The sequence below is a fragment of the Telopea speciosissima genome, chromosome 10 (genome assembly GCF_018873765.1).
Source record: "Telopea speciosissima isolate NSW1024214 ecotype Mountain lineage chromosome 10, Tspe_v1, whole genome shotgun sequence".
Taxonomy (NCBI): Eukaryota; Viridiplantae; Streptophyta; class Magnoliopsida; order Proteales; family Proteaceae; genus Telopea; species Telopea speciosissima.
The window spans coordinates 46,034,533-46,049,220 of NC_057925.1; the positions used below are offsets into that span (position 1 = coordinate 46,034,533).

The 14,688-nt window shown below is 39.0% G+C and overlaps 1 protein-coding gene and 1 pseudogene across 1 annotated transcript; both read right to left on the reverse strand.

Moving 5' to 3' along the window:
- Positions 1-843: 843 nt before the first annotated feature.
- LOC122641373 lies at positions 844-10,468 on the reverse strand (annotated as a pseudogene).
- Positions 5,368-11,380, reverse strand: LOC122641374 (mediator of RNA polymerase II transcription subunit 11-like). The gene is made up of 3 exons (XM_043834582.1): positions 11,226-11,380; positions 11,005-11,121; positions 5,368-5,623 (listed from the first exon to the last, which is right to left on the reverse strand). The coding sequence occupies exons 1-3, from the start codon at positions 11,319-11,321 to the stop codon at positions 5,423-5,425; spliced, it is 414 nt and encodes a 137-aa protein (XP_043690517.1). The 5' UTR covers positions 11,322-11,380; the 3' UTR covers positions 5,368-5,422.
- Between the last annotated feature and the right edge of the window lie 3,308 nt (positions 11,381-14,688).

The window sequence follows — 14,688 nt, forward strand, 5'->3', positions numbered from 1 at the left end:
GTAAGTAATTTTGCCGAACCACATAAACTTGGTGTCTTGTGTCTACTTTACTTTCCATTGCATGTATTGGAGTGTGTTTCAAGACCTAGCCACGCAGTAGTTACGAGGTGGACATGCATGTGTGTTGTGATTGGTAGGTAAAATTTTGTTTGTTCAAAGACATCTCTGTTAGTGCATGCAGTGTTGGAAATTAAGTTCGAATTTGAAGAGTTTGTGTAGAAACTAATTCACCTCTTCCCCTCTCTTAGTGTCAACTTGGGATCAATAAAGACTACGAGAGAATGCAGAGTAATGATTGAATACTATAGAATGAACATAAATGGATATGCACATTAATACACGAAAGATTATATGATTGAATTTGAGCATGAAATTCAACATATGACTTATCTAGAACATCCATTGTCTATACAATATTATGAACCGCCAGTACTGAGAAGTGGTAGTTTTACCCCCAAGAGAGAGAGAGAGAGAGAGAGAGAGAGACTCACAATGCACCTTAAAAATCAGGCTATCAGAAGCCAAAAAGCCTCTAATGGTGAGGCCTCCCTTGCATTCTCAAGGACTCAAGTGGGCAGTAAAATCCGGTTAAAAAGTCCACTCAAATCTCATTGGCACACAAGCCATTTGCATAATTGCCGCTATCAATGATCGACACTCAGAGAAAACAAATCGAAGTAAATGGAAGCTGTTTCCGGTAATCCAATCCATTAATCTCTCTCTCTCTCCCAAACCCAACACAGACAAAAACATAGACTAATCCGTCAAATCGGAGCATTACCCGGCCTCCCCTTCCCCTTAGGACGAGAGAGAAAGAGAAAGAGTGGACAGGAGAAGAGAGAGCATTTCAGTAACTCATTAAGGGAGAGCCCCTTCAGGTATATCCCAATTGTCTTCTTCGTCCGCCGTCTCCTTAGTAGTAGCAGCGGTAGCCGCAGCTCCACCCACCGGCAGGAATCTCGGTCCTGACCTTCTGCAATGTGGGGTTAGGGCACATTTGTAGTTACTTCAATAATTAACCCACGGAAGAAATTTAAAAACAGAAAAGTACCAAATGCGGGATAAGATGAGGTGATTCAGTTTCAGTGGTTTTACCTTCGGCGATTCCTCCGCCCGGCTTCTCTAGCCTTCCTCTTCTCCTCCTCCTGCGTATTCTCGAAAAATCTCCTCCTTTTACACTCCGGAATCACTCCTGCTTTTGACACTTCTCTCCGAAACCTCCTTATCAGAACTTCCTCTGGCTTTCCTCTGGCTCGCTCTCATCCACCAACACCTGAACGTTGTAAGCTGATCTGAAGAACATAACATTCGTATAGTGAAACAAAGGACAAATAACCGGAGTTATCGAATCCTTAGCTTCCTTGTCTTCCATCCATGATTTCAGGGGTCGAACTGAAGCGACAGTGGAGGGGAGTGAGAGACGATATGGGCTTGAGGTATTGGGGCAGTGGAAGGGACTGATCCCGGATAACTTTTGGCCTCTTGAGTAGCGAAGTTGCTGCAAACTGCAAGCATTCGCCATGGATATTTCTCTTTCTCCTGTTTCAAACAAGGCAAGCAAAAAGGCTTCTTATCCTATCCGTTTTGAGGCTCTACTTCTAATCTCAAATCACAACAGAGAAGTGATGACCGTGGAAATTTAGCACCCTACCTTAGGATGACACGGATATTCGAAAATTCTATCTATTTGGGAGAATCCAAATTCATCCGAAACTAATAGGATATATGATAATTTTTTTATTTGATCAAGTATTATATGATTTGTTTAGCAATCTAAAGGTACTAGAATATTTGAAATATATCTGAGTCTGTTTATCCTTTTAAGTTACTTTATTGGATTTTGTTATCTTATTTTTATAATTTTATACATGATTCTTTTTCTAGATTTTTCATTGGTTTGTATATATTGTTTTATGCAATGTGATACATCTTAATAGATTTGTGACAATACATGAAATCACAAATCTATTAAAATAAATACAAGATAAAATCAAAAATAAAAACGTAAGAAAATCAAAAACTAAAAAGAGTAAAAGAAAGGGTAAGTACTCAACTCTCAAGTCTCAATTCTAACTCTCATCATAAAAACAGTAAAGATGTTAGTGGATAGTCGAAAAATCATATTCGACTCGTGTTCATATCAATTTAAGAGAATCTGTATTCAAAAAAGCATTATCCGAAAACTATCCGAATCCATCCGAAAACCAATAAGATATTATCCGAATCCGTCCATATATAATCGGATATGGATATGATAATTCCACTATCCGACCGATTGGTACTCAAGAAACCTACAATCGGTTCTTAAGTCCAAAAACAAGGAATTCATAGGGTTTTTGGGTGTGAATCGGCTGTGTTGGATCAGTGGAAGTCCGAATCAATCATGGCCAATTCCATTCCGAATCGGCTGATTCACTAATTCGATTCCTGATTCTTAAAACCTGGGATTTAGTTTCACAGTTTCAGCACCGATATTGGTCAGATATCGACGATACCGATTGACTATATTGAACCAGAACAGATTGTTTTCCCTCTAAATATCGATACGGAGGTTTTCTAGACCATTTTTTTGCCCTTCTCCTATTTTGATACCCTTTTATGTTATCAGTATTGGACACGCCGATCCAATCCTGATCCTTAAAACCATGATGCACTGAGAAGCTAGTTGCAGGGTATACGGGTATAGGTACCTTTTCCGTATCAGTCTCGATCGATACAATACGGGTTGGTCATATCAGGATGGCATCAAGCGTAAATTAAAAATAGATCATTTTTTGGTTGATATATGAATATATCAAGCATAAATTAATAATTCATCATTTTTTAGTTGATACAATCGATCTGTATCATATCTTTCTCCAACAATACTAATACATATCGGCCGATATGCTAATACAATACCTGTATCATATCTTTCTCCAACAATACTAATACATATCGGCCGATATGCTAATACAATACTGATACTTAGAACCAGGGGTAAGAGAGAGAGAGAGAAGAAGAGGGATCCAGATCCTCTACTGCCGAGCTGCCCGACAAGACCGTGTTGCCCAGACACAGTGAGGCATGCATTGACCGCCTTACCCCTGCCTGAGCACCTTACCCGAGTGGGGGTAAGGCGATCATTGCGTGCCTCACCATGTCTTCGCAGCACAATCCTGCTTGGCAAATCGGCAGTAGAAGATCCATATTGGAGAGAGAGAGAGTAGCCAGGGAGTTTGAGGTCCACAGCTTACTAGTGACCCCCTACGCAAGCAACCCTTTTGCCTTGTCATAGGTTAGAAATGTTTTTAAGCGTCACCTTTTACATACCAACAAAAAAACCAAAAGTAGCTTCTAACGCACATTTTCCACACAGTGTAGTGTAGAAAACAGTGAAGAAAGCAAGCTTCCGCCTCAGCATAAGAAGATATAATCGACCATCATCCCCATAGATAGAGACAAATGGCGATCATTATTAGAGTTCTCATACCATGCGTAGTGGCATTGCTACTGTGTTCAGTCTTCATGGAAGTGAAAGCTACGAGAGGTATAAGCTATGGGGCACTTGCAAAGGATCGTATTTGGTGTTCCACACTAGGTAAGTTTCATAGCAGATGTCAAGTAAAGCCTGCAAACCCATATAGCAGAGGTTGTGAAGAAAAAAATCAATGTAGGCAAGGAGGAGATGTAGAGACCAGAGACAAGCAAAATACTGAAATGTTCAGACCTTAGAGAGAGAAGAACCTTACAAAGGTGCAAACGCAGCAAATGATCATTAGTTCCAGGTAACAGAAGCTAGTAAAGCTGCTGTTCTTTTGCTATATATTTTGGTTTCAGTTTGACACCAAAACACTCTTCTTCTTCAATGCCCAAGTTCGAATCTTGAGGGATCAGCACTGGGTAATGGCCCTTTATTGCAGTTTTTCTTTACCCAATGGCTAATATATGCTCTGTTTGTTTGTATATATGAAAATGTTGAAATATATTTCACTAAATCAAGTGTGAAAAGTACAGAGATATACACCATGGCTTACCATAGCCTCCTGGCCTGGTATGACATGGGATGAGATCAAACAAACAGCAAGAGATTATGTTCTACTAATTTCACAGAAATTGAATGCTAGTATGTATGTCATTTTCTGAAGAAACAATAGTCATGAATCATGCCAATTAACTAAATATCTAATTCACTCATCTATTTGTCATTTCCAACTAATTGTCATCCAAAACATATGTACTAGCAGATTTTTCAATATTTTACAAAATAAGAAAATAAGCATAAAATTAACTGTATGAGAATCCAATTTGATCAAATCGCATTTAACTGTTTCAATTTCAGAAAGGAAATATATATCAAGGCAAAAGTATCCATCTTGCCTACAGCCTGTTGTTTAGCTAATTTTTGTACTTGTTCCTCTATTTAATGAAACCCATTGCATATTAAAAGGCCATATGAAGATATGGATCACACACCCCCATAAGTTGGCATCTCTCATGCCAAGCCCATGGGCACACAGGAGGAAATGCCTCATGATTCGTATACAGGGGGAACCCACATAGTTAGGGAGGAGAAAGAGTGTGAGGAAAGAGAGAGAATGTGGAAGGACGGGTACTACGATAGACGATAGTATGTACATCATTACCCCTTAAATTATTAAGCAAGCAGAATTATCTTCAACCCCTTGTTGGGAATCTAGGCAAAAATCTCCACTGCAATTTGCTGCATCAGTGTCCCCCCCCCCCCCCCTTCTTGTTGGAAAGTGTATTAAAGAAGAATTTTATAAAACCAATTGAAAAGGAAGGAAGAGCGACTCAATGTAAACAGTGAAAAGCTTGTAAAAAAAACAAAACATGGATAGCAACTTAATTAATTGTATAGCACACCACATATCTGCATTTTCCCTTCACATTTGCTTGCCCATTGCAGACCTTCTGTTCTATTAATACACTTGTAGAAGTACAAAGGGAAAAACCATCAGGAAAACGATTGCAAGCTAGGTCACCCACACTACTTAAATTTGCCAAAGAGGTATCTCAAGGCAGGTCTTGTAATAAATGCCACTGGATGCTTATTCTCCTTATAAAGATTATTGCTTTTCCACTTACCCAATCTGATATGCCAATTACAATTTCTTGAACACAATCTTCACCGTCATTTTGCTGCAATACCATATTTCATTTGTTGCTCAATAAAGTATCGCCAAACATGTTTTGTACTTCTATTTCCTCTTTTAGTGTGTAACTAGCCGTATTTTTCTGCTGCATGTTTAACAAAAAGTTTTAACTGCATTATATTAAGCACTGCAATTATTAAAGCATCGTATAAAGCTCTAAAGAAGTAAGAATATAAACAAATTCCCAAACCGAATGATGTCAGATACTTGCATTGGATATTCACTTATCCTAATCTAACAGAAAAAGAGGACTGATTCTATTAGTGTCATACAACTTGCATACCAGGGCTTGAATCTGCACCGTGATATTGTTCAATGCATTGTTTCATGCTGCCCAACTGTTCAATGATGTATTCCAGCTTCTTGGAACAGATCTCATTGGAGATTCTTAAACTGTAATCACACTTCTCAAATGGGCGGTACTCGCAAGCAGTTTTGATTTCCTTCCTTAGGGTCATTTGGATGTCCTGATTCCACAATGTAAGACAAATCCAATTAAGACTATATGAGAAATAAGAATGGTTGAAATAATGAATACAAAGGTTCAACCATTTTGAAACAAAGGATTGATCACAAATTCACAATTCAATCAAATAAATTTCTGGGACACAACCTCAAAAGAAATGTGGTTTGACAAAGTGGGACGACCTGAGGTTTTCTCAATTGACCATCTAAACAACTCAAGTACACCGCACCAATGTAGTTCCTCCATTCCACTCTATCTAAGCCTGAATCTTATGTCAGCTTACAAGCCTTTTCAGGTCGTTCCTCACTACCTTGATCCACACCTTTTCTTGCCTTTGTTCTTTTAGAGCTCTCCAATTAGCACCAGGTGGTCCAAATCAGTCCTCAATACCGCACTTACTGACCCTTGCGTCACATGAACAAAACCACTTTAATCAACTTCCTCTCTTCTAGTTACCCTATTGGTGCAATCTTGATGTGATGGTTTAACTATCATCTCCCATGCACTTTCAGGCCTCAATTGGACACAATGGGTACTAAAACTTTTTAAATATCCCTTTTTCTTGGAGTTTCTTTAACTTTAAGCACCCTACACTAAGAAAGTACATATGATCTTTGCTCCAGCCAAAGCAATTTCCTCCCTACATAGTATTTATTTAATAAATTATAAAAAAAATATATAGATCACCAATCTTTTTTGTCTTCTCTTATAAAGACTCTTTGATCACCACTCTTAATACATCTCTCTCACCCGATTTAAATCTCTATAATAATATAAAAAAAAAAAAGGGGTAATTTACACATACCACCCCTGAGGTTTGACGAAAGTATGATTTTACCCCCCCCCCCCCCAGTTTTGGAAAATTCTGCATACCCCCCTGAGGTTTGCAAACGGTAACAAATAAACCCATTCCGTCAGTTCATGACTAACTGTGTTAAAATTTTGATTTGAACTGACGGAATTGCCCTTACAAGAAAAAAAAAAACACCTGCAACTCATCTGCCCCAAAATAGATTGGGGAAGATGAGTTGCAGGTATGGAACCAACTACCAATACCCCCTCGCCGTCCACTGCTCGATTCAAGCAGAAGTCGTCCAATCTTGCTCATGGCGAAGGAAAAAAATATTTGTGTTAGCTCCAAAGCAGAACTGAAAACAAGGGAGAAGCAGAAGAAGAAAGCCAAGTCTGGGGGATTCGAATCTCTGGGCCTAAGCCCTAATGTCTTTCGAGGCATCAAACGCAAGGGTTACAGGGTCCCCACGCCCATACAGCGGAAGACCATGCCTCTCATACTTGCCGGTGCAGACGTTGTTGCCATGGCCAGGACTAGCTCCGGTAAGACTGCTGCTTTCCTTGTACCGATGCTCGAGCGGTTAAAGCAGCATGTCCCTCAAGGTGGGGTTAGGGCTCTCATTCTTCCTCCCACTAGAGACTTGGCGCTTCAGACTTTAAAGTTCACCAAAGATCAGTACAAACCACAAATGGGATGATAAAGGCATGGGCTACAAATTTCATTATCTTCTAACACGCATTCATCTGCAGCAGAGCACTTTGTTTCAGTAATGTAGTACCCTAAAACATATCAAAAGTTGGAAGTGATTTGAAGAAAAGAAAACAAATTATTAAAAAAGTTGGACAAAAAGGAGAGGTAGCGGATCAGACTGGAAGCATGCAATTTGAAATCATCATATGTTCAAACAAGGCAACCAATCTAAATTCCAGATCAAACAAGGCAGCTGATTCCAGTCAACCCTTTCATTGAATTTATGCAATGACAATTTACAAATTAGAGAAAATTAGAATCATCGAAAATCAGAAAACTACGACAAAGAAAGAAAAGATGAAGACCGTGGCCGATGGGAAGCATGGGTATCGGTGGCGCCATCTAGATTGACGATTGGGTGGCGGCTAAATTGCCGAAGCAGCTCAGCGTACTTAGTAGATTCGAATAGTAAAAAACCCTAACCGCATGCATGTGTATCTGCAATTTAGAGATGAGAAAACCCTAAATAGGGAGAAAGAGGAGGTGAGAGTGATTTACCTCTGGTAAATCGAAATACCAGGCGACGTCCACAACCGACTGACGATTATTCGCTCTGCAAAATGGATATCAGTGAGAGGGAAATGGGAGAGATAGGAGATGACAAAAGGAAGAGAGAGAGAGAGAGAGAGAGACAAGTGGACATACCAGCAGTGCCTCTGCGAGTTGGGAAATCGTACTTGGGTTTGAGGAGGTCGAGAAGAGCAAAATTATAGGGATCACTGACTTGCGCTGAATATGAGTGCCGGAGCTAAGTGACGGATTTTATAGGCGGGGGCGGGGGCGGATGCCGGAGCAAAGGTGACGGTGGGTTCTGTGATTCCGGTCATGACGCTCGTCTCCCATTTGCGAGGGTAGGGACGGATCTTTTCCTGTGTGGGTTGGGTTTCCGCGTTTTGATTATCGGAACCCGACACGACAAGGGTATTGATAGTTGGTTCTGATTTTGGGGAAGATGAGTTGTAGGTGTTTTTTTTCTTGTAAGGATAATTCTGTCAGTTCAAATCAAAATTTTAACGTAGTTAGTCATGAACTGACGGAATGGGTTTATTTGTTACTGTTTGCAAACCTCAGGGGGGTATGCAGAATTTTCCAACACTGGGGGGTAAAATCATACTTTCGTCAAACCTTAGGGGTGGTATGTGTAAATTACCCAAAAATAAGGGCAAAGGGCGTACCTAGTGCACAAGGCAATGTAAATCTCTATATCCCTCCTTATTCTAAGAATTTTGAATACAACTTTCTTGGCATCTTCAGTATCTAATTAGAATAAAGGCCACAATCCTCCGATATAGTGTTTTGCTTCCTAAGCTTTTCTTAACACAATCAGTTGATCATAATCTTTTGACAAGCTGTGAAACTTAAGCTAACTTGATGGAAATTTGAATTTCATTGTTTCGTCCCCAAATTTGTTTAGATGGTTTTCTTACTCCTTTAGATCCCTAAGGACCAGACTCGGTACTCTTCTAATCAGCCACCTATTTATTCTGGATAGTGGTTACTTATTCTGAATTTCATTTTATTTTCTATACCAATTTATCCTTAAAAAATGTTATACTCTAAGGCACCTATTTTTGCCCTTTCTTTCACCTCAATATCCAAATGCAAACATCCACAACCAACAACCTACGTAATGAGCTTAGATTCTCTGTTAAGTTAACCCTGAAATCTTTCTATATCAACCAACTATCCTTTCTCCAAACTCTAATCTTTCATATAGTCCCATATCACCCACAAACTCCACTGTCTTTCCTTACATGCTCGTTAAGAACCTCTCACGAAATATTCACCCTCCCTTGGGGATGCTGTCAATTGATTCATCCAGACTTCCCAAAATTGTCTCTGAAAGATGTTATCCAGTACTGATCAGTCAGTTAACCATTCAAACCTTTTCCTAAAAAGAGCTTGACTAGCTTCATCTTATCAATTGTCTCAACATCTATGATATCAACATTCAGATCTTTTATTTAAAATCTCCTCACCCATTTTTACTATTTGCATTCAGATCTTTTATTTAAAATCATTCTCACCCCTTTCTACTATTATTTCATGATGTCAAACCTTATTAGCATCTATAATTTTATCATTTAGATTTTGTCTACAATTATCCCTACTCACTTCTATTATTTTCATCAATCATTCTAACAGTATTTACCCATCAATCTCTTCAGACTTCACCAACATCACCTCTCCCTTGAATTGCATCAAACCATCTCCGTTCTCTTACCAACTAACATTCACACACTCCATGTCGATTAGCAAATTCCACTCTCTTGGACCAACTATTTTTCCCCAGAAATTGTTTGTGGTTTAGGAATCTTCGCCTACTTCTCACTTAGGTCACTGCTGACAAGGACACCATGATCCCAGGTCATTCCTCACTAAACCTTGGTGACAATGTGCCACGCTGTTTCTAGGAAGCACCTTTTTATGATTGATAACTAGAAGGGTTTGTCTAACAATAACCCTTCAAATAACAAAATAGAACACACTTAGAAAAGGATAAATTGTTTTATCAAATACAGGTTCAGTACCTTGCATTTGTAATGAACTTAAGGTTCGGTACCCACTGCATTCTGCTTCTCCGTTTCTTGTGGTTCGGGTACAGTAAGACCTCTACAAGGTAAGGGTCAGGGTGTTTAATTTGAAAAAACCCAACCTCATCCAGTGGTTAACCAACCCGGTTACATTGTAAAACTAGGGAGCCATGTGTGTCTGTTGGGGCAGGGCATGTATAGTTTTGCAATAGCTTAAGAGGTCAAGTACAGTATTGGTGATACCTGCCCTGAATCCACCCTGTTGCCATCCCTAATTGCCACAAACATGCTAGCAAATTTTGGATTACCCCACCTTTGGCACTTGTATAGCTCTACATAATTATACAACCCAAGATACAATTTATTGAAGAGAAATTATAGTATGGCTACCAACCACTGTCCACTGTCTTGTAGCCCTTCCAACAAGATCATTCAAAACAAGTCTCCACTACAACGGACAGTTACAACAATCCCCAAAGGGACAGTCACCACTGTCTTATAGCCCTTCCAACCACTGTCATAAAAAAGGGACCTAGTTCACATCAGTCTATATAGCTTGGTTTATTTTCCCATGCACAGTGACCAATTGAAGCATCTTTTGGCTGAAAACAGCCACTGATCTGCAATACAAATCTAGAAACAAGTGGAAAAGCAACTATCAATCTAAATTCCCACTGAAGAATAATCCCTATATGTGCTTAACAGTTGAACATCATAAATCTGCATATAAGATCTGGCCCTGTAAGGAGTAAAGACAAGGTCTGAACAAGAAAATAAATGACATGACCGTGGATTATTTCCACTTTCCAATCCATGCCACATTTTATGAAGAAATAAGAAACAGAATCCAGATAAACTCCCTCCACCTGTTACAAGCTCCATAAATCATTATGAACAAAGTTATGCCAGTTAATGGCTCCCGAATTGAACCCAGCAAATAAACTACAAATTCCAACATCATCTTACTACATACTAACACTGATGATGTAGCAATTGAGCAACTGAGCATTAATATGAACATCAAGTACAATGACATTTCAGTGATAAGATACTCCTATCAGTGCACACATCTAATGCATTTATAACTTGGCTGCAGTGACTACCAATAAACACAAGTCCTCGACGCCTTCATTTCGGATCTCTGATGATAATTCAAGTTCTAAACCATAGCTCTTTCAAATGACACCAAAAAAAAAAAAAAAGTTCCCAAATTGTCTCCCAACCAAGCAATGGGATTCTTTAAATTCAAATGACCAGATCAAAGAGATGTACAATTTGGCGTAAAAGGGATTGAACAAAAACCACCTTAATCAACTGCATGAACTCACGACAGTGGTTGTTAAGCATTTCCATCCTTGGACCTGTTGAGTTAGATAGTTCATCCATTACAGCTCCTGCAAGCTCCAAAACCCTAACAATTCTCTGTGCAACAATATAAAAGGGAAAATAAACTTCCCTCCAAAAAATTGAAAAGCATAAACAGTAGTAAAAATACCGGTCTATCTTTGAGCATTTATTTCATTTACCTTCTCCCTAGTATGAAGCCTCTGGAGAGAGTTGTTTTGGACTTGAGAGTCTGTGGCATTGATTGAGTTCTTCCAATTGCCAAACTGAGAGGTCATCCTCAGTTACCTGATGAACAACTCTGTACAAAATGAAGCAACACCTAGTGTCAGAGCAGCTATTAGCAGAGTACCCAGTAAACTAGCCAACTGCTTCATTCCCTTCTTGACATTATTGAAAAAATAAATACAAGCTGCTGTATGTTAGTTTGTTCACATAGTTTTGAAAACCAGACCAGCCATTCGACCATTGAGTGAACTGGTTAATGTTTTCCAGGTCAAAGGAGTACTTATGAGTAAAACCATGGCTAATAAAATAATTATAAAAGAGAAGAAAAAAGGGATGTGTAATAAGAAAGGAGTACTTTCACTAAACACAAAAGGAACTAATCATCCAGATAAAGCCGATAAAATAACTACAAATGAGAAGAAAAAGGGGACAGATAACAAGGAGTATTTCTACTGGACACAAAAGGAACTAATCAACCAGATAATCTTACCAAACAAAAAAGTAAGATTATCAAAAGGAATTAGGTGGTTTTTTAATCCACTTTTTTTTACTTCAGAACGGTAAAACTATTTTAGGCGCTTTTGGTTTTCTTGTTTCCATGAAGAGCATGAAAATGTCTGATAACCAAGAAATCATTTGCGTTTTCCTAAACAAAAAAATAAAGAACAACATTTAGCAAAATGATTGTAAAGAACTATTCTCTGATTGTTTGTATAAATAATTTTGTATATGTGCGACCATGGTCATGTAAGTGAGCTCATTACAAGGTGGGTAACAAAAATATTGATATCCCACAAGTTTATGGAACAATGGATATTAAAGTGAGGATAGTCATCAATATAGCACCAAATAAAAACTATCATGCATGTTATTGAAGTTTAAGAGAAACAACAGGTTTAACAGCAACCAAAAGAGAGAGAAAGAGAGAGAGAGAGAGAGAGGTGGGGGGGCGGGGTTCTCTTTTGTTGGATATTTGTGGAGATGGTCACAGAGGAGTAAGATTTACTCCTGGAACTACATACATGCAAATAGAGAGAGAGTTTGTTTGATCAGTCTATATGCCTAAGAAAGAAACAAATTTACAGAAATGTACAGTCAATCAGTAGCAACAATTCTTCTTCAAGTGATCCTTCTTCTAATGCATACTTACCTAGAATATGGGATAGCAATAAAACCATGTCCGCTGTCAACCCAAATCTATCCTATCTTTTCTCTCCCCTTATTCCCAAGTGATTTTCAGCCTACCCCTTGGTCTTTTAACTTCTCCAATCAGAGCCTCATATCAGTGGTTTCTGCTGCAAATGCAATATGACTGCAAATCCCTTTCCTCCAACTAATATCCTTTTATACCCATGACTAAATAACCTCAAATTTTTTTTCATTTCTTATTTTAAGTTTTCCTAGTTTTTCCGCTAATCCTTCTAAACATTCCTCATTTCAGCTACAATTGTTTTGTTTATTATGTGTTTCTTCTTCTTCTGTTTTTTCCCACCCAACATTCAGAGCTCCAGTCTAAACCCCAGAACCCAGCCATTAGTACAGAGGCACACCTCTGCCACGCTCTAATTCACCTGAAACAAGCCATTTAATAGACAGCATACACTAGGTTTGGCCTTTAGTTTACCTACCCTTTTCCCGGATCAAAGCTGGAACCAAACACCTTGATGGCTTCGTAGCTGGTCTGGTTTTGAAAACCATGGACTGCCCGGGATAGCGCAACCATTGTGCTACTACGTCTACCTAGACTGTGCAGTTCGACACCACATGAATGCCGAGATTGTCCGGCCAAGTATAATATAAACTGCGGTTCTATAAACAGGACAGAGGGAAGCATTCTTCACATAAACTCAAAATTAACCATAGAAAATGTTTACCTGCAAAAGTAAAGAACAAGAACCATGGGTGACGGCAGAGTGGTTTACCTCAACAGGTTGTGCTTCCTTCATCCAATTTCATCAGACTTTTCGTCAAATACGTTGGCTGCCCAACACACTGATCACCACCAGACACACAAATGGGTGCCAGTAGATCAAATAAAATGGTATGTCAAAATTAAAGACAGAACCCAAGGATTGACCGTTGTAAGGATTTTTTTGTTTTTTTTTTTTGGTTGGGGGTGGTTAATAGCACTTTATTTAGTATCGTGGAAACACTTTTTTTTTTTTTTTTTTGGTCAAGAGTACCGTAGAGATAACATAACTCCAAGATCCATGGATCGGAAATAAGCCATACTATCATATACGTCACCGTCATCGATAGGGCTTGGGAGTCCGCTAAACTGTTAATCTCTCTTAGAACAAAAAGAAAACAACATGTTTCCAAACATGAGAAAAGATAAGTAATATCTTCCAAAATAGTAGGGAGGTTAAGTTGTGAAGAAGATAAACCTCTCTATAGATAAGTGATGATGCTCTTATTATCGCACTCTAATTGCACACAATCGAAAGTTCATAGGATGATCTTTGCCAAAGCCCTCCGTTGTAGAATGTTGCCGGAATAGCTTCCGATATAATGCCAATTCAAATAGTTGGGATGATAAACTAGCTTCACAAATGATCTTCACCACACCTAATGGGGAAGCAGTTCAGGATAGCACAAGTTTCGAAAAAGTAGGAGTATCCGCTTGGAGAGATGTAGTCGATTGAGCATTAGAAAACTCGTTGAAGGCTGAAAGAGACACTTGTATTACTTCATCTAGTGTCCAATTTTGACGTCCAAACACCACATCATTTTTTGCTTTCCAACAATATAGGAGGATGTGACTTGTGGGGCCGACCAGGAACCCTTCTCTAGGCCAAAACTGGTCCACCTAGAATTTAATGCTCGGTGAGAGAGAAGTCTCATTGATTCGGAACCCGGTTCAGCAAGAATTGGGGATCCGGATCAGGTTGATTCCAATTTTAAATTGGCTGAAATCGAATTGCACACTAAAAGCCTATCATAGTTCGGCAGCTCTGGATTAACTGGAATCAGGATCGAATTCAATTAATTTCAATCAAAATCACCCAATTCGGCGAATTCAATTCCGATTTTTTAGACCATGATAAGACAGATTTTTACCCTCTCATGTGCGCACCTCATTTGAGAATCCAACGTAAAAACTTAGGCAGTGATGTCTTTTTATCTTCTCAAGTGTTGGGTGTACTATTAGATTCTCAAGTGAGGTGCACTATTAAGAGGATAAAAATCCTGATGAGACCCATTTGTAGGTAGAGATATAAATAGATAATTGAAAATTCATAATCGAAGCTGTATCGAAAATTTTTGGTTTTTGTAAACTATCCAAATCCATTAAAATGTGGATATTGACATGGGCGCAAGCAATGCGGTGCCCCTGTGCCTAGACATGGGGGTGGGCAAAATGACCGTTGAGCCCTCATGGAAAGACAGAATTTCCTGAGGCATGGCGTTCATTTC